The sequence below is a fragment of the Scophthalmus maximus genome, chromosome 11 (genome assembly GCF_022379125.1).
Source record: "Scophthalmus maximus strain ysfricsl-2021 chromosome 11, ASM2237912v1, whole genome shotgun sequence".
Classification (NCBI taxonomy): Eukaryota; Metazoa; Chordata; class Actinopteri; order Pleuronectiformes; family Scophthalmidae; genus Scophthalmus; species Scophthalmus maximus.
Window position 1 is genome coordinate 23177782 of NC_061525.1, and position 26621 is coordinate 23204402.

General features: G+C 42.6%; 1 protein-coding gene across 2 annotated transcripts; it reads right to left on the reverse strand.

Annotated features, from left to right (window-relative positions):
- Window positions 1–11: 11 nt before the first annotated feature.
- On the reverse strand, window positions 12–25949 carry LOC118294984 (mitochondrial intermediate peptidase). Of its 2 annotated transcripts, XR_004788079.2 has the most exons (20): window positions 25345–25949; window positions 24753–24926; window positions 24185–24273; window positions 23896–23982; window positions 23721–23784; window positions 23441–23623; window positions 22384–22540; window positions 22202–22250; window positions 21860–21920; window positions 21054–21106; window positions 18521–18674; window positions 17748–17825; window positions 17380–17587; window positions 16229–16338; window positions 16022–16096; window positions 15578–15694; window positions 12161–12282; window positions 11177–11250; window positions 1440–1591; window positions 12–723 (listed from the first exon to the last, which is right to left on the reverse strand). XR_004788079.2 is itself a non-coding variant. In XM_035621689.2 (19 exons), exons 1-19 carry the CDS (start codon window positions 25489–25491, stop codon window positions 1491–1493), a joined length of 2103 nt encoding a protein of 700 aa, XP_035477582.2. In that variant the 5' UTR covers window positions 25492–25949; the 3' UTR covers window positions 1073–1490. The 2 variants fall into 2 exon arrangements, 1 of the variants encoding a protein (XP_035477582.2); XM_035621689.2 differs by lacking the exon at window positions 12–723 and having other exon boundaries at window positions 1073–1591.
- Between the last annotated feature and the right edge of the window lie 672 nt (window positions 25950–26621).

The following is a 26621-nucleotide window of genomic DNA, read 5'->3' on the forward strand; positions in this document are numbered from 1 at the left end:
TTAAAACCAAGTGATTTATACGGTGGCCCTGAAGTTTCGAATCACAACGACAAATAGGAAAACAGTGTTTTGATTTGCCATTTTTTGTTTTGCACTTCAGGGCCACCGAAGATTTATTAATGCATTTCCAGTTGGAGACTCATGTACAACAGATTTTTCACAAAGAAAAGTTTCGGTATTGGATCATAGATCACACAAAATAAACATTTTGTTGATGTCAAACTGCGGTTGGAATTATATTTTACAGTATCAAGTTACGTGGAAAAAACCCACTCAAAAGATGAATTGATAATGGACATTATCTATATTGGAAATAATAGGTTTCCAAGGCAAAACTTTCCATAACAACATCTGTTGTATCTAAGCCCACGTTGCAACAGAGAAGTTTATAAAGAAGACGTTATAACAACCTTTGTTATCAAAGGTTTTGTGTAAAATTTAAGGAGAATTAATTACATTTAAATTGTTTCTAGATTGAATTGAAGTGGAGCCAAAACAGTCTCTGCTGATAAGACTGAACTGGAAACAGATCAGAGGTAAATGTTCCTATTCGGCCTGTTAAGTGATGCTTTGTTCACACCTTCAACAACCATGTCGGGTCTCAGATCAGAGTTCAGACGAGCGAGGACGTTGGCTCTGCTGATAATTACTCTCTGACGGTGCTGAAACAGACGCTAACAGCTGCTCTGTCGTCGTCGGGCAGACTCTTGAGCTCTGCAGCGTCTGTGGAAATGTGAAGAAACGTTTAAAGTTATGTTCAACGCAGTGTGAAAATGCTACATATTAACTTTCCGTACTAAACCGACTGATTTGTATTTCTCGGCCACAGCAGCTATGAGAACTCTTCCCTCTGTGAAACTCCTGACAGACAAAACAGACGGGGCGGAATTAATCTAAAGCCTAAACAATGAGCACATGACAGGAAGAGCAGATTAGCTATTCTCCCTCGCACTGATATCATCAGGAAAATAACAATGTTCTCCAAGGCTGGGAGCTGGAAATTGATATTTTGATGCCGGGACGTCGGCTGTGGAATCAATTAATGAATGAAATGTTGAAAACCCACAAAACATTTGGATTTAAAGACATTTATAAGGAAATGTTACATCACATAGAAGTTCAGTGCTGAGAAAATGTCCAAAAAAAAAACATATGTACAAACTCAAACTTGTATTGTATTGTTGTATGACGTGAATTAACAGTTATGTGGCCTGGCACCGTACAGGGAAAGTGCCAACAATTAATATTTAGAGATAATCAGGAGTTGTCAGAGTTGATAGCAAGTGTTTAATTCTTATTGTATCGTCTTTCTATTCCAGCAGAATTTGCCAAAACTCCTCAGGTCAAAGTCAATGTGACTCTTATCGATAGCTAATTTACAGACAAAGTGAAGTTGCGGAGAACGAATCGGTGGAGAACTGTTCTGTCGCAGCTTTCACCTCTGGGCTCGTTCGGGTCCGTTCCCACGCCAACGGAACTCGGAGATCTCTTCAGCTCTCAGAGTCCATGATGAAGGTCTCGAAGTTCGGGTTGAGCTCAGACACCAGCGCGTCCACAAAGTCCTCCATGGTGGGTCGTCTCTGCAGCATCCCTGCCACGCACACACACAGGTTGTCAGGGTGTGTGGGTGTGTGTGTGTGTGTGTGTGTGTGTAGCAGATGCAAGGAAAGGGGAAAAAGTGAGGGCGAGGCACTGGGATCAACCGGTTTTCTATTTTCCATCACTCTCACCTCATCCTAATAGGAAAAGTTCAGCTTTTCGGAACATTTTAATATTTTTGACTTGAAGTCATTGCAGTGGTTTTGAGCTCTAATAGGTTACATTGGACTTTCTTTCTTTTTTGGAAATCCCTTGAAGCATTTGCCATTTTTAAAATCAGATTATTTAAATTTCATGTAGACACGCTGCTCCTCTCCTGACACTTGTTATATTTTATGTTGTGTATTCAAGCGTATTTCAAAGTGAACGTATGAGGAAATCTCCAACCTTCTGAACCACAAAACCTTCATTATCATATTTTGTTTTCTTCACTCGTTCTCCCTGCACGGGGAAAAGAAACGACAACTGGCGACAGACACTCGAAGACACGTTGAACGTTTGCTGATAAGAATCTAGAAACTAAGAGGTTCTCAACAATCTTTGGTTTCTACCAATACGGTATATCTCTTTTTTTGGGGCACTTTAGAGAGGTGTTACTGAGCTCACACACACATATGCAAATATCATATACACATATTAACATATATACTCTCTCATCACACCAGAGTGCCCGAGCGAGCCCTGGGAATGTGTGTCTGTGTTTTGAGAGCATGTCTGCCAGCTCATGCATGGAGGACTCCCTCGCTCGCTTGACAATTCAGCTGCACGCCGGCTTTGAAGTCAGTTCATTTCCCCTTGTGTAGCTGCCAATGTAAATACCAACCCCCCCCCCCCCCACCACCACCACCCCTTTCCAACATGGGTCACCTCCAACACACACACACTCAAACTGAAACACACACACTTGCACACAAGCGAGTCCGCACAGGCACGCGTGAATGGAGACGTAAAGAGTTTCAGACAGTGACCCAGAACCTGAAGATATGGACAGTACACACACACACACACACACACACACACACACACACACACACACACACACACACACACACACACACACACACACACACACACACACACACACACACACACACACACACACACACACACACACACACACACACACACACACACACACACACACACACACACACACAGGAGTGTGAGTGTGTCGCCGCCATCCTGAAACTGGCTCAGCAGGCTGGTACACACTGAGCGTGGGTCTGCAGTGAAGCTCTGTGGATGACAACACCAGAGACGAGGGGATTATCCTCTCCTCTTACCCACTGGTCGCACCCTGCCCCTCGGCCACAGGAGGACACCGACACTCAGGGGTCCCTTTAAACACTGCAACCGCAGAAAACGGCCCCTGGATCCCTGCAGACCATGGCAGCCACATGAAAGCGATGATTTTTCGAACCATGAAGGATTTAAAGAGCTGCAGGATGCATTTTGCCGTGACATCTGTTGACGTCCGCGGCATTTGACGACTGCTTTAAAGTGCCTATCAAGGCCAGCAGCTCTCTGAGGCTGCTAATGACAAAACTAGCATGCTGACATACTCTATATTTTCTAGTCCTAGTAGAAGATATAATAACTACAGTGTTATATGGTTTCCGAGTGTGTGACATTGATTATGGACTTCATTATATACATGTTCACCAGCTAATCGCTACAAGTAAAGTTGTGGGCGAGATTAAAGATGCTCAAAACGCCTCCTATAGGCTAGAGAGGCCATTTTTTTCTCTGTGGGTTTGTCATTACGAGTTACACCTTTCACATTTGACACCTTCCTTAATATAAATATTGATTAGTGCAGCTTTAATCTAAAAGACTTTAGGATCAGGGAACTCCCGCTTAGGAGGGAAAATATCTAATGGAGTCATGACACACGTCCATGTCCATTAAATACTTCACTGAAGACATTTTCAGACGTGTACTCAAACATGACTTTGTCGTTTCACACGTGAAGAACGCAGAGATTGTCAGAGATTTTCCTGCTGTATTCGCAAATACGCTATTTTCCGTGGGCAGGCAGGAAAAGTTCCGGAGCAACATTTTGCCGACATTACTTTCTCAAATACGGCCCCCACTCTGCACAAAGGTCAGGCTCAGTCGCAGAGAAGCATCCTTCAATGTGGAGGAGCTGCTTCACGTTAACGCAGGTGAGTCACCCAACAGGTACACACATGTTCTGACATGACACTTGTTTACTTTGTTACAGTACGTGAGCAGACAGAGACGCTCATCCGAACTCCGCACACACCGTCTGCAGTGTCACCGGCACTTTCGCTAATAGATGTAATTTCCTGACTTGTGTATCTACGGGGGTGGGTGGGGGTGGGGGCTCTGCCTGCCACACGTTAGTGTGTTAAACAAGCAACACGAACATGACAAGAGTGACAAGAGTGGAGGAGGAGGGAGAAGAGTGACCTACAGATGGAAAGGAAGGTGTGATCATGAAAGAGGTGAGGCAGGTGAACAATAGCGCCCTCGCCGGCTTCTCATCTCCAGCTGCCCGTGGTGTCAGCACTCGGGGGTCTCACGCGGCGGCTCAGCGCTGGATGAGGAGAGGATCAACAATAAGCGGCGAGGAGTGAGTCCTCTCTCTCTCTCGGAAAAAAAAAACAAAACAGATCTCCGGGACAGTTGGAGAGGAATGTGCAGATAAGCCCTCAAAGTCAAAACAAACTGCGTGGGACGAGTTTCTGATCTGAGAGCAGCTGCTTTCACATGATACACACAGGGAGGCGGGCCGAGGCACACAAACACGACGGGCAGGGGTTCATTCACAAACTGCAAAATGAAAATACCCCAAAAAAGGTAAAGCACTGAAGCTAAAGGGCTTGAAAAGAAAAGTGGATGCCACCGCTTTGGTGGAATTAGCTGCAGGTAAACGGTGTCCACAGAGGGTTAACTGTGAATCATCAGAAATCCACGAACCCTGCTACATAATAAACTATGAAAACATAAAAGGCAGCAACATGTTGTGGGTATTAGAGGTTTGAGATATCTCCTCTGAAATGTCTGCATCCAGCTGCAGCTAATGATTTAAACTGTCAATTCATCTGGAAACATCAAACCAACAGTCCAACGCCAATTGACGTTCAATTTACTGTCATATGTGATGGAGCAAAGCAGCAAATCATCTCCTTTCAGAGGCTGCATCCAGATAATGTTTGGCATTTGTTGATGGAAAAATGACTAAAAGTGTTTTTACTGATTATCTGCATCGTTTTTTTTCTGCTGATCCAATAAATGACTTTAAACAGCTACAGTAACTAGGCATGTCTACTGTGGATAGAAGGGAGTTTTATGTTTTTTACAACAAGAAGGCTGCATGATTGCAAGCTGAAGGAGCATGAAGACTAAGAAGTGGGTAGTTAAAGGGGCAGTAAGTGATTTTGGAGAGAGTTTGTGTCTCCTTGTTGTTGTTGTGATTTTACAGCTCGGGTTGGGGGACACAACAACCACGATTTAGGCTATAGGAGTTTTAGATGCACTAACCACTAGGCCAAAACCACAGAAGTTTCAGCTCCACTAATGGTGAAGAAATATTTATTGCTCTTTACAAAACGTGTATTGCTTTAGAATCACATACTAGCCCTTTTGAGTGATTAGTACAACGATTGCGAAAACGTTGAAAATTTCGTCAAGTGTGAAAGTTTAACACAAGCCAGAATGTCCAGCATTCACACCAACAAACCCTTTAACATTTAGCTCGACAGTTCAGACGGGACGGACTCTCTGATTATCATCCACTTCCCAGATTCACTCGGCCGTCCAGCTGCTCGTGGTTCATCATCAGTACAGATACCGTGCGAGTGTCTTTACATACTTGATGGCATAGTTGCGTTCATGGGCAGAACTGTTGGCGACTGTTAGCCAAACTAAACATAGGCCGAGCTTTGTGTCCATTGTCGAGTGAGCCTGAGGACCGAGGCTTTGCCGTGTGAGTCTTCTCGTATTTTAAAGAGTTTCAGTTTCCATTCATAATGGAACCGACAGCCCATTGAGGAAAAAAAACAAACCCATTAGAGTCATGTGGAGGCCCGAGCATCAGCCAACCCAACAGACGAACGGCAGGTGTTAAGAGACACATAAAGAACGAGTATTCAAAACAACGGTGGGAATCCTCAGACAAACAGCTGCTTGAAGAGAAAAGCAATCTTTAACCAAAAACACAGATTTGTAGATACACACACATTTAGGCCACAGAAAAGCCTCAATGGAAGCAATTGGCCGACGAGTACCTTGCTCAAGGACACTTCAAGAGTCCTTGTTGGCGAAGGAAAATGCACTTACTCGTTCACTACACCTGGCCAATTTTTTTCCGAGCTGGTGTGGGAACATTAAAGTCACAGACCCCTTCTTCAACAGAGGGCTTCCTATTGAGAAATTCTGACTGCACAGGTCAGGGCTCGAACCCGCTGCCTCGGCTACAGGAGAGGCCAAAACCCCTGAGTCGTAGCATCTGTCGCTAGCCCCTCAGTCGCTAGGACGTCTCTTGGTGTGACGGGATTGTTGTGAGGTGTGGTCTGCGCCATTTTTGGGGGTTTTCAATTTACAGAACCGAAAAAGATGCAGAACCCTCAGCTAGCGATTCTGCGACAGCTAGCGGACCTTGAGGAATTATTTGCTGAACTTTACAAAAAGTGATTCAAATTGCACTTGATTGCTGTGTGTGAAAGTGAGTCATCGATGTCTGCCAGATGTCTAGAAGGCAAAACATCTGGACGTGCTGTGTCTGGCAGCGAGTGCGTCCCACTACTACGTCAATGGCGACGACGCGCAATAGCCGAGACGTCACTGAGCTGAGCGGCGGGTACTTTGGACACCGGAGACACTTGTAGAGGATTTCTCCTGGTGAAGGATCGTGTAGGGTGATAAGTCGATAAGTCTCGTATAGCGGGAACAGCACAACGACTGAAGGCCTCGCGACCACAAGAACGGTACAGCGATCGAAGGACTTGACTGACCTATAAAAGTACCTCTCTTTGCTTTTCTGCCTTTTCTAGTAAAAAACACAGAGCACGCACAGGATAACTTGTTTATTTACTCAAAGGGTGGTGGGTGATGGGTATCGGTCAAATGAAGGGGCTGTGTGGCTCGCTAACAGCTCTGAGGCCTCGGTAATGACAGCTCTGGGGACAAGGAATTCAGTCAGAATGTTTCAAAAATTGCTACCCAGCCTGCAGCTACTGCTGGTTGAAGCAGTCACACATGTGAGTTACCGCCCGTCCAGAGTTTGCTGCCGTGGACAAAAAGAAACTCTCTGATGACCTACATTCCTCTAAGAACATTATATACCTTAAACTAGAGCAATATTATATATATATATATGTGCTTTTCCACAACAGTGTAGTGTCTAACAAGAACCCATGACCTGTGCCTCGGCTCCCTGAAAGAATCTGTAGCAAACACAGCGCAGTTGGACACTGTCCTAAACCAAACCACAGGCTTAATTAGCTGAGACTGGCTGGTTCCATGAGAACTATTGATCCCCACACCCCGGGGCTCGCCTGTAGTTCTGCTCTTTCATGATTTAATTGGTTGCTTTGAAAAGGCCAATTACACCTACAGTAGTCGCAGCTCGGGAGGGAGCAGCAGTTTGTACATTTTAAAAATGTGAACAAACTGCAGCATGCGGCAACTTGACGCTCCGCCTCACTTTCTCTTGCAGCGTCACGCTCCTTTGTGTGTTTACGAAACTACGGTCGTACACTCGAGCCAGATGAGAACATATGATCTCGCACATTTTAAAAAATGCATTTCTGGCTGCTTCAGTAGCTGCTGCTCATAACCATTCCAAACATGTCAAGGTGAGAAAAGCAGTTACTTCTTGTCAAGAGCTGCAGGCGAACCATCTGTAATTACACCTTTGAAGTTCAGGAAGCTTCTTCTACAAAACCACACAAGAGACAGGCCCAGAGAGGCCAGCGGGACAAGAGTGATGACAAACATTATGCACTGGGAGGCTCTTTGTTGAGTAAGTGCTTTCACAAAAGAAGAAAAACCTGCAGTGTTAATGAGGAGAAACCCCCAAAAAAGTCAGCGAACTGCATCATAACGTAAGAAGTTCCAATATCTTATATTTAAGTGTTTTATTTAAAGTGATATCAATAAGAAGATATCACTCCCAGGCTTCACTCTGGCAATAACAGGGCGTTGTGTGTGTGGCCTCTCGTCTGATTGGCTGACTGTTGTCCTTGGTGACGCACAGCCAGGCCCAACCACAGCTAACGAATTGTAGCCCACCACTGTGGCTTGGTTAACAACCATAGACTTGTAAATAAAGATGGACGACACACATCTACACTTCCTGACATTGTAAAAATAAAATGAAGCCGTGACATCTCAGCTGCAGCGATGCCATCTTGTGCTTTTGACGCCATTTGGGGCCAGAGGTGGGGGTTCCCGCCGATATATGTGCTTGACCAATCATGAGTCAGTCTCAGCTGTCAATCATGACGTCTCACCCTATTCTCAAAGCATCAAATAATGAATTCAAACCAAACTGATGAGAACTATACTACTGATAACTAAATACTATGATTTTGGTTCGTGTCCCATCTGCTAACATGGAGGAGGCGGGGTTTATGACTGGCGGGTTTATGACTAGGAGGTTTATGACTCTGAAAGAGAAACCCGGCTTGCTTTCTGTCAGACCGTACCAGTCTGTCGATCTACCGCTTTGGTCTAGATGGAATTCTCTCAACAATTATTGGATGGATTACTGTACAATGACATTTTGTCTCTCTCTTCCACCATCATCAGGTCAAATGTTTAATTTGCGCAGTACCTTTGTTTTGTTATTCAATCATCTGATCAGCTCTCCCTCTTTCGGGAGCAACGCCAAAAAGTTCCTCAAAATGTTTCAGAGGAGTTAAATGAACTTTTCCACTTCACAGCTCTCAGGTCATCAAAAGGCAAAAAAAATGACTGTGTCAATCAAGGAACAAGACACTTCAGTACCTGCGCTGTGCGGAGAAGTGACGACAGATCATCATCATGTCGGTTATTTAAGTGGACGTTAATAAATCACAGCTCTACATCTCGAAGCTGTGAAGTTTTATCTAAGCGTCTCCTCGAGCTCTGACAGAATTATATAGATCACTGTCACAGAAGTGCAGTGGGACTGTACAGGACCACCGTGCTCTCGGGGGTTTATTAGGGAACTATGCACGCAGTCATAAGAGCTTTTCACTCCGGACAAAGAACTAATAGGGTCCTGGGACTCGGCTGCCGTGGCCCACAGTAGATCCACTTTCTATGCTGGGGCAGTCTGAGCTATGGGAACAGTCACAGGCCCATGAAAGCCCTCTCTTGTAGCCGGACCCGCGGGTTCAGTTCCGTCAGTCGCTGGTCTGGATCTAACTCTCCAGTTTAACGTTTCAACATCTCGTCTTCGCTGGGAAACATCCAGCCGTGGGGCAGTGAGCCACGCAGATGAAAGACTGGCCTCTGATTAGCCATTGCTGGGCCCTGCTCCGGTTCCCCCCCGTGTGCCCTCGTGCCCCCGCTACCACCTCATCGAAGGGAAGTGTAACTCACCTCCGTTTACCAGGGGACTTTTGTTTGTAAGGGTTAGGTGTAATGGTTCTGGATTCGGTGTCCTCCTTCCTCTGGTCCCCTGCGGCCTTAATACTCTACTTAAGATATAAAAGGGCCCTTCTTCTCACTGGCTTCAGAATCCCCCTTTTTCCGTTCCCCAATATGAATTCAAGATGGTTTGCTATGAACCTCTCAACCCCTCAGCGAAAAAGGCAGAATATTTCAGCACATGCAGAGACGAGGGTTTTTGAAACGTCCGACTACAGCGTTTCATGTTGCTGTGGTAAGTTATGAGCACATAAGAAGCTATCAAAAGGGCATGAATCTTCTTTTTTTGCTTCAATTTAAGCATTTCTCCAGATGATGAATAGATTTTATTATGATAAAAAAAAAGGAAAATGTTATTTTTTTTGATGATGATCATAAAACTGTATTACAGGACACTGCCAAAACGGTGAGACTTGAAACTAACATCTAGCAATTTGAAATTGATCTAGCTATTATTTTTCCGATGCAGACGTATCCACAGTCTGGAGGTTTGTACAGTGAAGAGCAGCCAGAGGATCAATATGACCCGATAACTGCTCCGCACACGGGGGGCATTGGCCTATAATTAGAGTGAGCTGTGCACTTCAAAGGGGAAGTTATAAAAGCAAATATTGATAGTTCAACAACAGTCAATTGGACAGTTGGATCTGGCAACGAGGATCTGATTGGTCGGTGGTTGGGGCTGACACAGGGGAGGAGGTGACCCCCCCCCCGAGGGAGAGATTTACAGTACACTCCCTAACGTCACCTGATATTACGACTCCGTCTGATCTCCTCTTCTTTTGTCCTGTCCAGACATGCCCCCAGCCACTTCTCCAGGAGGGGGAGGAGAGCAGGAAGTAGGGAGGGAAACATGAGGAAGTAGTATTGGGGTTGGGGGTTTTTTTACCTGTCAATCCTACGTAAAACGATAATCAGCTTCTGCTGCAGTGACGGTTGTAAACCTGGAGACAAGCTGAAAGACTGAAGACGATTTCAGACATGAACTCCAGAAAAGTTCGAGTTTGAGACAGACGCGTTCACACCAATAGGAAACATTTCCGAAACATTCTTTGGCGTCTGGGTGGAGCAGCAGGACATGATGATATTTCTGCGGGGGAGAGCAGCGTTTCATCAACACGGCCACTCACTCGCTGTAGATTTTCTTACTAGGGTGCTGGCAGGAAAAGTTCCGGGAAATGTCAGGACTTGGAGTGTTAGTTCCGTAGGGACTGTCATTAGTATTGGACAAATCTGGTGCTGGCACTTGATGAAAAGCCAGTGGTCGCAAAAATGGGATCCATTGTCTGGGGACCACGAACTTCTGTTCAAAAACTTCACAACGAATCCATCCGCCCGAAACCAAACTTGTGAACCATAAAGTGCGATGTCGCGAGCGCGGCTGCAGACTTTATTTGCTCTTCAGTGGAATGAACCAGTCTGTCACTCACACCTATAATCATCCATGTCTGACTTTCCCTTCGGCGAGATTTTGTCTGCAACATGATACTTATTTTTTTTATTAGTGCATCAAATGGCTGCAATTTGTAATTTATGTATATGAAATTGTTTTTTGTTTTTTTTTTACAGTTTTTGTGTAGTTCTTTTCTACTGTTATAGTATTTTTTGGACGGTACCAGCTGTCAATCACGCTGTACCAAGCGCCGGTGCTTTATGGTCTATATGACTGTCAACAGACCATAACGCACAAAATGATCCTCATGCTGTTATTGAAGGAGACTTCAAACTAACGATTGAACCATAAACTCCTCAGGAAAAATGCTTACTGACGTTAATAAATCAAGTGAGAAGAAGTAGAGTCACTTTCTCATAGACTTCTATAGAAACGACCAGTGGAGTCGCCCACTGCTGGTCATTCCAGAGAATACAGGCTTCGGACACTTCAGCGTTGACAATACGTCCATTTTTATAGACAGTCTATGGGTTCGACTGGAAATGAGTGAGCTCAGGGGACTCGAGTGTAAAGTGAAGTTACCTTCCACCATTAGCATGGGCTCCTTGGCTCCTCCGTGGGCCAGCATCTCCCGACGGTAGCGTTCTCCCATCTCCCTGGAAAAAAACAGACAGAGAGAGATAAGGTTACAGACACCTGTATTCTCCCCTATCAACCCCTCCACCACTGCTGCCGGAGCCCAGGGCCACGTCTCCTGAGCTGTGACACGAGATCCGACAACTGCAGGTGGAACCAAAATAATCTCAGAGAGAGACGGCGAACAAAAAGAAAAGGACAGAAACGCTGCAGGGCTCGAGTGGATGGAGACTCGAGTAGAGGTTTTGTTTTTTCAAAACAGAGTCTTTGTGCTAATGTCCAGGGGCAAACACTTGTGATAAAGGAGAATGTCTGGTTGTGTGTGTCTGTGAATTCACAGCAGACACCTGCCAACGCTGCACGTCTCACATCAAATGTCGCGTTCAATGTCGGGGGCGGCGGAGACAGTATCCAGGAATGTCTCTGAACAGGTTTATGTTGTGCCTCGACAACATGGACACAACAAGGTCACAAGACACTGGACAGAGTCAGTACAAGATATATATCACATATCTCATATCTCAGGAGTCACAGGAGCTCATGAACCTCATAACCTTTGTGACTCTACTTGGGGGAGACTTTCATTGTTTAGGCTTCAAATGGGATGATGCCAAATTTCTAATCCATTCAAATATGGAACATAAGTCACATTTATTCCCTACAGATCAATAAAATAATCATTAATACCATCATCTCAAAAGCTCCCTGAGAGAAAACCGTACACAAAAGGTAAAGTTGATAAGTTAAATACTAAGTTCCCTCCATAAAAAAGTTTTCTGATTATAAAATTTGAAGTTGTCTTGTGTTCAAACTTGACTCAAACTTTTAGCTATTTTAAAAGAAGGTTGAGAATTTTCCTTCCGTCTGCATGCTCAATCTGATAGTTGATGGTTATTGATTATTATTTTTCACCTCCAGGAGCCGTCTCACCTGTTTAAAGGATCCTGAACGAAGCACTGTCGCCACACCATCGAGGCCACGGCCCGGGACATGAGGTAGGAGTAATACTTGGCCCCGTAGCCAATCAGGTGGCTGAATCTCAGCTGCCACGCCTAAAGCAAATGCGTAAAAAATAAGACAACATTATCACCTTGGTTTGAGTGAAAAGACAATCAAAATGAATCAATTGCACAAAGAGAGCTTTAATTTGTTTAGATAAAAAATATAAATGGGTTGAATTTACAGCATGTGGTGACGCCACCATGTGGCAGAGGGAGGAAATCACACCTTTAGAAGTAGGGCCTGACCAAACCTTTACGGGGCCCTGAGATGAGTTTGACTGCACCACCGATAATAATGACTATTGTCAAGGCTCGATCATTCACACACCTACTGTACATCTACTAGTATCCTATACAGTACTATTACTATTATTGATAAATATCTTTATTATCAATTTAAGTAGTTGCAGCTTTGTCAGTGGAAAGACAGTTGTATTAGGCAGCCAAACCATGGACATAATATTACGTTTCTGTTTGGTAACAATTCACAACATATAATATCTTAAAGCCCCAGTGTTTAATTTTTTGGCGGCATCTTGTGGTAAAGTTGCAAACCGCAACCAACTGAGAACCCGACAGGGGACACTTTATGGTGGCGCACCGCTGATTCCATAGGCAGCGTCTAAAAATTCAACGTGAACGCGACGGAGGTCGGGTCCACCTCATGTTACTATATTTAACTCACTGAACACATAGTTATGAAAAATATATTCAATTTCTGTGAATAAGTTCTTCCAGATATTACACACTGTAGCTTTAAAGAAAAACATTTTAGGCCTTCTTGTGGGATATTTCAATTACTCTTGGGGGTGGGGGGGCCTCGGAGGCAAGAAGTTAGTTTGCTCATGTCGAGGACCGGCTCTGCTTCAAAAGGATTAAATGTCTGTGGTAGTAAAACGTGTTGAGAGAAGCTGTTCCATGACCACGGACGACGATTCCAGTAAGAGGCACAACGTGAGGCTGCAGATGACGATTACAGCTGAAACTAAAACGACAGTTAGGTCATAAAAACCATCTCCATAAAGTGTCCACCTTTCTTTTCACTTTCTCTTTTGACACGGCAATTGCACTGACATGGATATTGGTGAAAATAAAATTATTAAAGTCTGTTGATAAATGTGTAAAAACCACTCTTTTCATCTTCTAAGCTGTTTCCATTGACCTCTACGACAGAACATGTCGGCTCCAGCTTTAAAGGACACAAAACATGGAAATTCCTTAATGGTAGAAAGCCCCTTTTTGTTCCCTTTTTTCATCCCTGTAGGAGCCTGAGGTGCCCCCCCTATCTATAAAGACAAGCTCTTTTATGATCTTTTTGCGAGCGGGGACTCGGGGGAATTCAGCTGGCAAACACTCAAACATTGAGCCTGTTAGAGAAGAAAGCAGCTGCCACAGTAAACAAACCCATAACAGACTGCAGACGCTTTCTTCCATCTTCAAAAACGTGTTATTGAGTTAATGCAGGTGAAATAATAACTGTGACTGTGTTTGTACACAAATGACCGACACGCTTTGATAGTAGGAGTGGAATTTTTTTTTTAAATCCAGGTACAGTTTAACTTCATTGTGGTGATTACAGACATTTTAATCCTGAAATAATATATTTTTAACTTGTTGGGAGGCAAAAAGCTGAAATTGTATTAAAGGAAGCCAAATTTAATGTTTTTTATTACTATAAAAGCTACACATGTGCTAATGTTCAGTAAACGCATGTCGCTAGCACGTCTCTTCAGGTGTTGGGGGAGTGATGTTTATAAAACTGCACACAGTGTTTTGTGGTGCGGTCCGCACCAATTTTTTTTGTTTTCGATTTACAGAACCAGGGCTTAGCCAAAAAAAGAGATCTTTTTCAGCGTGCACACAGAAGCGACAGCTAGCGGACAAGTGAGGAAATATTCGCAGAATTTTTCAAAAGGTGTATCGGGCTCAAATAGCTCACTTACCCTTTAATTCAATTTTGAGTTTGGAAACGCCAGCCTTTCATTTGAATACTCGGGTTGTTGCTTCTGATATTTCGGAAACATACGCAGCTATTTGAAAAGATGCTTTCAAAACATTCCCCATGAAAAATGCGTCAGCGAGATATCATTTTGATCTGTACAAAGGACCCGACGTCAGCAGAGGCTTTCTCCTCTTTTCCTGTTTCTGTGCAAACTCCACTCGTGGTGTTTTTTGTCCATAAGTCGAACAATATGAGTCTTGCATTAAAAAAAAAGAAGAAGAGGATTAAACACTTGGTCCTGAAGCATCCGAGCCAAGAATCGCAGATTAGAGAAATGTCAACAAGGCCGACAGAACATATTGGTTTCCGCCATTTATTTTCCAAATATTATCCTCAGCTCAAGGGCGAGCATGTGGTCTGTGTTACTCACAGCTGATCCTCCCTCTCTGGGTGCACAGCGGGGACTTCGATAGCCCCCCGCTCTCCAAACTATACACATGTCAGCGTCACCCTGATGTTTATAATCCGCGGCTCTCCGTCGTAACCTATTAGCCACTCAAAACGTTCATGAAACTTTTTTTCCACAAGGTCTCGAGGCGAGAGAGAGATTCAAGAGGGGTCGAATTTAAACGAGAGACGAGTTTAAGTAGAGTGGGTCGCCTGGGATCCAAACAAATCTGTTTTCACTTATTCTGAGCCGATGATGATCCAATTTTTTTGAAGGACTACAATCATCCTCATTTTGAAAAAGAAAGCAAGAAAGAGGGAAGCTGATCCCGCTTGTGGTTTCGCTGTGCACATGGTTAAGGTGAAGTGCCTGTTGGAGCTTCTTTCGGTGGGGTTTTGAAAAGTTGAAGAGTAATAACTTTGACAGTGGGAAACTGTATAACATAAACCACAGTCTCTGGAGAGCAGGAGCTACAAAAGTGTGGGAGGAGAAACTGCTGGTCGGGAGAATGTGAAATCTCTATTTCTGATGGCACCCCCCATAATTACAGCCCAGAGTAAAAATGCTCTACTGTACGAAGGCCATGCCTGGCTACGTTTCCCTTCTCTCCCTCTCTCTTCCCAGCCTCATACCATTTGCCCACAGCTGTAAATGTGGGGGGAAAAAATAGAGAAGCTTTTTTATTTCATTAAAGGACTGGGACTCTAAGAGTTTCAGATATTTCCCCCGGGGAGAGCTCGTTTCAAAGTATACCTCTGCTTTGTTATTCTAGCAGGGCTTCAAAAAGGACTTTAATCCCTTAAATGCTGCTGTGCCTGGGCTGAAGATATAAAACCTGAGAGAGAGAAAGGGAGGAAAAGAAAGAGTAGAAGAGAGCAGAAAGCTAAAGGAGTAACTACTCAAAAAGAAATGACGTTAAAAGACAGACGTGTGTGAAACCAGGCGTGTGGATGTACCGTGTTGGGCGTGTAAGGCAAGCCGTAGAATTTCTGCTGCATCTCCTCCAGGATTTCTGTGGTGGAGCGGTTCTGAGGTTTGCCGTGGTAGATCTGGTCCAGGACGGCATAAAAAATCTGCCCAGGATGAATAAAAGAAACATAAAATTTGCAGCTTGACGAAAGATGATGCAGAAAATGTTAAGTTCTCTATAGAAATAGGGGCAAAGTATAGAATATATAATGTTTTATTTAACATTAATAATGGAGGTTTTCCTTTTGCATCTTCTGCTTTCTGTCATGACGTAAAGAAACTGTGATCTGTGGGGGTCAAAGTCGGCTTCCCTCCATGTTATCTTATTTTTTTTTCTTACTCCGCCCCGTTTCACGACCTTTTAGGGACGGAGCCTTTGTTTTCTTCAAAAAGTGACGTACGTATGCTTTTACAGAAATGAGCCGTTGTACCTGCAGCTGCGTGTCTGCAGCTCCGCACACCTTCTTCGACTCGCACAGCCGAGCCACCATACTCTCAGGCAGCGGCTGAGGAGGAGACATAAGACAGACGGAATAAACCTCAGGGGGAATCCAAGTATTTGACAACAAATATCTGCAATCACTGAGTAAATACACGAGCAAATCTAAAAGTCTTCATCTCGCGGGTTCAGGTTTTACCTGTCCAGTTTGATAATGCCGTGCAAACTGGCTGATGACCCGATAGTCGGTCGCAAAGTATTCCATGAGGATGGACGGGACCTCGGCGAAGTCGGTTGCACATCTGGTTCCTGGAGGAGAGATTTTCAGAGCTCACGTATAAGAAGAAAAAAATAAAGAAAACACAGGAAGGTACGACTTCCTCTGTGTTGGTTGAACTAAGCACTGATCTGACAAAACAACTCTGCTAACTGCTAACTACAGTGTTAACTTATTCACTTTGTGAGCTTGTGAGTCAGATTACTTTGAAATGTAGGCAGCCACTGATTACAAATCACATGGCATCATTAACGTAATCCATTGGATTACAAAAAAATTATGTACTTTTGGATGATCAAATTGTTGAAAAATCAAACATTGAAAATATTGCACCTTATACCAAAAAATGTATCTTTAAAACTGTTTAAAAATCCAAAACATGTTTCACGCAAATAATATGCATTTATAACATTCAGCATTTACAAACAAACCAAAAATGCATCATCTTTATTTATAAATCATATAATATATATATTTATATATATTTTTTTTTGTTGTGAAAATTGCCATTTTAAAAACATCATCAAAACGTCATTAGTAATCCTTGAGACCTTGACAATGTAACTTTAATCTAATTACACATTTTTTTCAAATGTAATCTGGTTCGACTATAGTGATTTATATTTTGTACTGTACGTAATCCAGATTACATGTAATCCATAACTACCCAACCCCGTCAATAGCATGTCAAAACAGGTGTCCACTGAAGAAGCAGCCTCCAATTCAACTAACCAATACTGTTATTAGTCTACAATCCCAATATTGTGGGATCTTTAATTATGAGGAAAGGAATCCATCAACTTCATCTGAAAAGTGACACTTGACGCCCAAAAATAATCCGTACTTCTCCTCAGGGGCTCAACACTTTTGGCTTTACCCTCAATTTTAAATTATCCACACTGTAATGACCGACCTGTAGTTCTGGGTCTAACTACATAATTCTAGGCTGTGAAATTTTTGGGAACTGCAGAGCTGTCATTTTCAGACAAAGAGCTCATAAAACGTCAAGCATTAATCATCTCCCACACTGTGGTTACAGTTCCCAGGATGTTCAGTGTGTGTGTGCGCGTCACCTGTGACGTGCTGGTAGCGAGTGCGTCCCAGCATGGAGTGCATGGCATGGCCCATCTCGTGGAAGAGGTTCTCCATCATGCCCGGGGTGAGCAGGGTGGGGGCGCTCTTGGTCGGGTGGGGCAGACTCAGCATCAGCACCACGACCGGCAGCTGATACTGACCCGTGTCCTGGCACCGGCGGCCGCCGCGGATGGTGAAGTGACAGTCCTGCGAGGGACGGGAGGTGGTGAGGTCAAAGGGGGTGGGCGCAGCGACAGAGATTGATGAAAAAGAACTAGTGATATAGATAAATATACATATTTTGTTGATTGGTAACAAGAAATAAAAAGTGCAGATGACACGAGAAAAGTTGTGTTTGTATGTTCACCTGATGAGGTTTATCGGACCGGTGGAAAAAGTCACAGTAGATATATCCTAGTAACCCCTCCGTCTCATGTACCACCGCCTAGGAATACACACACAAATTATAACAAACATCAGAAAGTGCTAATTATATCTTGACTTATCAAATTATCTAACCTTTCGGTTTGGGTGAAAGGACACAACAAAAGTTGCACGTTAGCAACTTTTGTTGTGTTAGCATTGGCATTCATACATGAGCTAGCTAACATTACTGTTTGACACTGTTTGTTACACGATACAATGGGGGAGGTGTTTAATTGTAATTATGTCGCAGACTTAGCTAACATTTCTACGGTGCGCGTGAAAAGACACCACGAAAGTTAGCATTACATTGCTAGCTTTATGACACCCGGCGCTTTATACTAACAGGCTTAAAAATAAAATGTCCAAGATGTTCGTTGATATTTCAGAATAAAACACCCCAACCATATCATGCAATGTTAGCTACAAAGTGGTTGAATGCTAGCTGTTGTCTGATCTTAGCTATCAAATATGTTGTTTAACCCTGGTTCGATTTCCCTCCAGATTGTAATTGTCCGTTGTCTTTTCAGTTGCTAATCAATAAGGTAAAAGTAATAATTAGTAGTTGCACTATGGGGAAACAGTTTGTCAGATTCCCTGTGTTTTTACGACTTGTAACCTGGTATCACAGAGGAAAATGGCCGCCGTTTGAATGCGGTCCATTAGTCAAAGGAAAATGGCCGCCGTTTGACTGCAGGGTCCATTAGGGGGATTTACCAGTTTGCGAACGTCCTCGCTCCACACCTCTCCCGTGCTGGGATGCTCTGACATGAGGGAGACGCCGTACAGCTGAGAGAAGAGGATGTTCAGACCGTCCATGCAGGCTCCCAGAGACAGGTAGGGACTGTACAGACTGGGCTCAATGTTGTACCTGACATGAAACACAAACCAGAATATAGACATGAAAGATGCAGCAGTTCTGAATATTTAGGTCAGTAGGTCATGATGTGACAAACATTTTAACATCCATGATTTTGGGTTAGGGTTAGAATGTAAATTAATGATTTTACAGACACGCTACATTCAATAATCAGATCGAACACAACACACTAGGTGTTTTTGATATGAATATTCATCATCCAACAAAACTGAGTAACAGCCCAAAATATACCCCCTCCCCAGACTATAGCCGGGGTATAAACTGGACTAGCCCAGAATACACCTGTGGAATACAAATACAGCGCTTTGGGTGCATGAAAAGCGCTTTATAAATCAAATATATTATCATTATTATTATTAAATATAAGTCATGATTTCTAACCCTAACCCTAATGCTTCTCCAATTTCTAAATTTTTGTATTAATAATATAATAAAATAAATAATTGTATTTGATCTATTACGTAATAATGAATCCACTATATTATTCCCCCGAGCTACCTTGGTTATGAAAAAGGGGGGTTATACATCTGGACTAGAGAGGTATATTCTGGACTAGTCCAGTTTATACCACATTTCTGTGAAAGGCTAATATCGTCCGATATTATTGGCCAACCAATAAATCGGACGGGCAATGTTTACAGTAAGAGAAAAACGTGCTCTGTCCCTAATGTAAAGTAATCTTGTCTTTTTAAAAACTCATTTAAGTAAAATCAGATATCAGACTGTTCCACTGGGCTCTTCTTGTTGTTGGAGGCACCAATTTACACACACTTTAATTTTAAATCATCATTACACATATATGATCTCGACCAGAGGCCACAGGGTTCTTGTCCCGGGGGCCACACATGCATTCAGGCTGCTGTCAGGCACTTAAAATAAAGACCACCAGACCAACGTGGCTGTTCAGCTCCATATCCACGTTTTATCAGTAATGAATAACAGACTACTGCTGCTGTGCACAGCTAGCAGCTCTGTTCACCACACACACACACACACACACACACACACACACACACACACACACACACACACACACACACACACACACACACACACACACACACACACACACACACACACACACACACACACACACACACACACACACACACACACACACACACACACACACACACACAGTTTCAATATGGTTTAATCACTTTACAACTCAAACGGCAACTGATGGAAAATGAAGAGATTAAAGCGATTATGAGAAAAGGATCTGAGTGAATGATTGAGGGAAAAAAGCATAAGATTGTGACTACTCTGTGTGTGTGTGTGTGTGTGTGTGTGTGTGTGTGTGTGTGTCTGTGTGTGTGTGTGTGTGTGTGTGTGTGTGTGCGTGTGCGTGTGTGTGTGGTGGAAAACAGAGGCTGCTCTGGGGAAACTGCTTTTTAATGCAATCAGACTGCCTCTTTAATTTCTTTTCGGATCTCCTGCCAACTAAGCGAAGCCCGAAACCACAAACGGGAGGAGACAAGAGTTTTCCTCTTCTTCTTCTGGAGGAGGAGTGGCAGCATGAGAGGGTGGAGGACAAGATCCACAGTCACCAACACACCACACACACGCACACACGACTTGGTGGCCACTTAAATCCAAAAGGACACGAGGGATCTATAACATCTGCAATAAAGATTCACTTGAAACTTCTCCAGAACGTTTGGCCCAACGTGCTTGCAGTCGCAGCAGGCAAGCGGTAAGCAGTATAGAACATCGGAATTTTTTTTTAAGTAAGGTTTGTATTTGAAATAAAATGAAGACGATTGCTACTAATCATTAACGTAATAATTAATATAATAATATACATATATACATATACATACATATACATACACATATATACATATATATACATACATATATACTTATACATACATATATATACATACATACATATATATACACACATATATACACATACATATATATATACATATATACACATACATGCATATACATACATATATACATACATATATATACACATACATATATATATATACATATACATATACATATATATATATATATATCAGCCGATGTATCAATATCAGAAATCTTGTACTTGAATATTGATATCGGCATCGGCCCCCAAAAATCCATATTGATCGTGCTCTTCATTACACTAACAAAGAAGAAGCACAGGCCGAAGCAAGAGAAGATAATTATCAGATTGTTTTTGTCCTGAATCAGAAAAGTAATATGAGAGAATGGTGTGAACGACTCTCCCATGCTTCTCCCTTAACACCCATTGTAACATCTGTCACCTGAGGAAGAGCATCAGGCGCAAGAACAACTAGCACGATACTGTGAATATGGAAAACAAAGGCACTTATCTGAGACGCCTTCATCGAATAACAGGTAACCAACCTTTCAGCACGCAACACGCCACTGAGGTACGGATGATCCCAGGGCATCAGCTCCTGGAAGATAACACCACAATATGAAAAAGTTCAGACATAAAAACAATCTCATGTTAAACCTTTTTCACTATAGTGTTTAGAGCTGCAACACTTAACGGATTAGTAATCGACTACTAAGATAATCGACAGATTAATCGATAATGAAAATAAATCGTTAGTTGCAGCTCAAAATTACATATTAGGGCCAAATTGAGAGAAAAAAATTGGAGACTTTGAGAATAGTCTTAAATTTACGAGAACAAAGTCGTAATTTTACGATAATAAAGTCGTAAATTTATGAGCTTAAAGTGGTAATTTTACGAGAAAAAAGTTTATGAGATTCAAGTCGTAAATTTGGTCTCTGTGTTATTTGAGTGGAGTAACATCAGAGGATCAGTCCCGTGTGTTAAAATTAGGAAAAATAAACTTTGTGAAGCTGAACTTCAGTCAACGATCAAAAGCGTTTTAACAAACATTGAACATGAATAACATGACATTTAAGTTCCTGTTGTTAGTGTGACCTGACACCAGAGGAAGCGGTTGTCAGGGCTTACCTTTTTCCTGGTTTGCTGTTTATTACCGTAACATAATATTAAATCAAATTTAAATTTTATTCTTGAATATGACGACTTTAATCTCAAAGTCACACTTTTTTTCCCCCCTCAATTTTTTTCCCCCTTAAACTCCGTCGTACTAAAACAGCGTTGGGAGTCAAAAATATGAAAATGTGCTCGGGTGTGAAGAACACGGCGTCGTGAAACAGAACCCACTCACAGAATTTCGAGGGTTGAGTTTCTTTTTCATGTCGCTCATCATCCTGAAGTCTTTTGCTGTTCTGTGAAAAAAAGAAGAAAACAAGTCATGAGCTAAGTGACTGGAAGGCATTCGTCATCATTCCAGTCTTCACCCAGCGAGCTCTACTCAGGGTCAAGGGGGGGGGGGGGCAGAACACAACCTATCCCAGCATGCTTTTGGCTGAAGGCAGGGAAACACCCTGGACAGGCTGCCAGGCTCACGCTCACACTCACACCTGTGGGACACCTGACGTGTGTGTCTGAGGAATCCCAAGTACACACACACGCAATAAATAAATATTAATTTACTTGGGAACTGTACCTGTCTGACAGCTTGGCTGTTAACAACTGAAGAAAGCTCATCACCGTCTCTGCAAAGAGGTACGGTTCAAAACGTTACACGTTAAACCACCTGAGATGAGTTTTGCCAAAGGCGCAAGAAAAGATCAACTTAGAAAAATAAAACATTTTTCTGTAAGCTCGTATTTGAAACCTTTGACGAACCGGGGGTTTGGGCCATGGTTCCCTTCAGGGCTCGGTGTCCGTACGACTCGTAGCCCACCAGCTTGGCCATTTTGTATCTGCACTTCAGCAGCTCCTCCAGGCAGTTCATCAGGTCCGCGTTGGGATGGAGGTAGATCCTGTAGGCGATCTCTCGCACCTACAGGAGAGAGAGAGACGGGAAATATTCATGATGAAACACAGAGTTAAATGAACAACGCTGTTAAAAACTACAGCAAAAAACAAAAAAAACAATCTACTGATCAACAGTTACAGGGCAGGTTCAGAGATCTGTGGATGACCATGTGTAAACAGTAGTTATAACTTGACCTGCTCTGTTTGATGGGTTATGAATTTATACATCATTATGAGTAGAGCCCGAACGACATGGATTTTTGGGGCAGATGCCGATATTGATATAAGGGAGTACGAAATTTCTGATACTTACACAACGGCCGAAATATATATGTGTATATATATATATATATATATATATATACATATAAAATTGGTTTTTTAATCTGTCAGTGATTCCGTAGATGTTGTTATCAATTTTTTATGACAGAAAAATGTAATTGAGGCTTGATATTTTAGTTTAACCATAAACTTTATCGTAAATAAATAGAAATAAAAATAAAATACAAATACATTCAATTATATAGAACGTGAATGAAGAAAATAAACCTAATTTATTTTTGGTAAAATGTAAACATATATTAACTTTTTTTCTGCATTGTTTATTCTGTACAATAAAAGATTTCATAATCATTTTACGTGATTTAGGCTCTAATTTAACTTTGCACATTGCTGGATTAAACTAATTTCAGTTAAAAAAAATCTTAAATTTAAAGGTACTAATAATCTCATTGCCATACGTATATTAAAATTACATCAACCCTGTTCAAATAGGTAAAACAGCAGATGAATACAGTGGACAGGAGGAGAGAGAAACATCTCCTGCTCCGTGTGGCACAGGCGCCACCTGCTGGACAAAAAAGAAAAAAGAAAGAAACATCCCAGTGACAATCCAAACACACTTTACTGTACTGTAAATACGTACCAGGTCATCGGGGGAGTCTGCGTGCAAACCGCCTACTTGGATGAAGCTTCCTTCGCTGGCGAACTGCAGGTGCAGATGTTCTGGAATCACGGACCTGGCGATTCTGTTGGGCATGTTAGAGCCGACCAGGAACTCGTTGTTCAGATCCAACAGCTTCACGTGCAGAGCGACGGCCTCTTTCCTCTGCAGGGGGAAGAGCATGGAGGAGAGTGAAATACAGACACTGTACGTTGATGTCGTCATAATGTATTTTTAATAACTGTTTCACGACGTAACTCACCAGTTTGTCATCCAGATGAATTCCACTGATTTCAAAGTCGAACATGAACAACTCTGCGACTCGTCTGGGGAGGTCAAACATGGAGGAACATTTAACATGTTTTCATTATTACATTACATTATTGAACAGTAAATACAACACTTTAACACACAATAAATCTGAATTAAGATATCACCTCGTGTCAGGGTCCAGCTGAGCCACAACGTCTGGGTCGTCCAGCAAATTCTTCAGGCTCTTGCACAACTCGACGTTTGTGTTCAGCCTGAAACACAGAGTTAGAAAAACTGAACATCTTTCAAATACTTTGAGATCAGTTTCAACTAAAGTAAAGAAATGTCCTCCAACGATCAGCACTGTATAAGCAGTTATCATGCAGAATGTCTTCTCTGTAATAATTCTTTCTTGGTTGTCGTGAACCTATAAAATGACATTGGTGAAGTTGAGATCACGTATTTGCCGCTTACTTTTCCACAACTGTGCCGATGTCGATGCAGGTTTTCTCGGCAGCCTCGCGGAAAGCTGGGTCTGGGTGTGCCACTTTTACGAAGTCGGCCTGTGAGAGGGCAGAAGAAGAATAATAACTACGAATCCCTTTACAGCTCAAAAGGACGATGACAATGTTGCCAAGTGAACGAGCGAGTCAAGACTTCTCCAAACCGCAAGTCTTGGTGCAGTCATGGGCCCAAACTCAATGTCCACAGACTTTGAGGCGCGTTCCCGTTAAGTGCATGAGGGCTTATGCTGCGTCACATTATACCTCGGAACTCAGGATTATCTTCTTTTTTTAATCTCGGAACTCACCTGTAGTTGAGTTGAATCTTTACCCAGTTGTAATTAGAGCGAACGTACTTTATTTTAAGTAACATATAAACATAAATGCACCTATTTTCTGCATTGATTATTCAGATTTCAAATCGGTAAACAAAACTGCTGATACCAGTATGTCCATGAAAAAGGCTCATATTGGCCGATGTTATCGACTCTAGTTGTAATTTAACAGTTTTTAGTCAACGTTTAAGTCATTGAACTCACCAGATCGGCCACTCTGCACAGACCGTCCGACAGCTGGTCGAAGGACTCCACGGTCTCGACGCCCGGGGGACACGAACACGCTCTCCCCACCAGGAGCTCCGTGTTTCTCAGGGCGCTCTTCGCAGCGACCTGGAAGCCTGCGGGGCAACTCAGCTCCGGCACCCCGAACAGACCCTGCACGCACCCAGAGGTCACACACGGGTCATGACCTTTTTTAACGTACCTCGTATTATTGTTGATGACGATTTTAATTGCCTGTGATTTGTATGTTTTTTGTGAAAGCACTTTGTGAAGCTACTCCTGAAAGGTGCAATAGAAATACAATTATTATTATTATGATGATTATAGTGCAGGCTCCGGCACTACAAGTTTCATCATCTGTATTGGAACTATATTAAACTGCATTGTCCCTGAAATGTCAAATATTAAACAATGAATAGTTTTGACATAGATAGATTATTTATTACACAATGGTGATGACGGCTAGTTCGAGGGGCCCCCTTTGATTCTTTTGCCCAGGGCCCCAGCAAACTGTGGAATCGCCTCTGCTTGTTTTCAGTTCCACACGTGGAGGTGAGCGAGTCATACGAACCGCGCTCTGCAGCCGCAGCTCGGCTCTCCGGGCGGGTTTGGCGTTGAACGCGGCTCCGACCGGCGACCACGTCGTGACGCTCCTCCGAACATGAGTCCACACGTTTCTGTGCCGCGCGAAGTGAAGCAGCCGTTTACACGTGGACATTGTTAAAAACGCGCTTCGCGTCCTATACGTTGGTGTCCGACGTCTACCGGCGGCTCACAGAGGACATGCTCAACGTTAGCTTCTTTTTTTTTAAACGTCAACCGGCTCGGTAGAAACAACCGTTAGCGTAAAGAACTAACATAAACAACGTCGGTATATTCTGAACTTCCTGTCAATAGCTAAATTTAGTACTAACTATTATTCGTGACACATTAAAAGGTGGCTGTCATTCCAATAAACACAACCGCTCACATGTTAGCTCACTGGCTCATCTCTCGAAATCAACATAAAGCGACGATTCCAGCTGGTATTTTCGTGAAAAGATAAGGAAAACAAAATATAAATACATATATCGGAAGAAATCAATTCCATGATTTTAAAAAAAGGCGACGCTTTATAATGTCGATCAGAAGTGGCTTGATTTTTTTTAGTTGTAAAGAAACCGCAATAGCAAAGTGTAATAAAAACCAAATCTGTCGAAACTGCGACACGCTGACGACAACGTGACGTTGTCACGCAGAAAGCGACGTTGGTTGCGTCGCCGGCTTTTAAATGCTGCCTTCACGTGCACGCAGGAAGATCGTACTTCCCAGTTGTGAAGTCGGGAATGTGACGTTTAGTGCTTAATAACTGAGTAATAACTTTACACCGTGCTAGCAGACATATAGTCAATTTGTTGTAGATGGAACAATAAATGGCACAAGTCTACATCAAGTTAAATAGACATAAATTACATATTAAAAAATATGTACACAAGCAACTGCTAAAAAAAATAAGTGTGCAATTTTTCAAGTCGGCAACTCGTATTTACCATAATTCCGATACAACACGAAGGCCGCATTAGAAGCCGATATTACGTGCCCCAAAATTTTAATATGCTGAAATCTTATTTTAAGGTTCGTATTTATAAGATTAGAAATAATGATATTAATAAAATATCACAACATATGCACTTAATAAAAGCCCAAACAACCTGGGTCAATAATAAAGATGACTGAGAAAGATGGTATCTTTTAGTAGTTACTTTATCTTGAAGGAATCAATTATTCAGTCTCAAAATATTTTGAGGGGCATTTGGTCATGAACCTTTTATTTAATTTCCCAATTTAATTTCTCTAAATCTTCGCCAA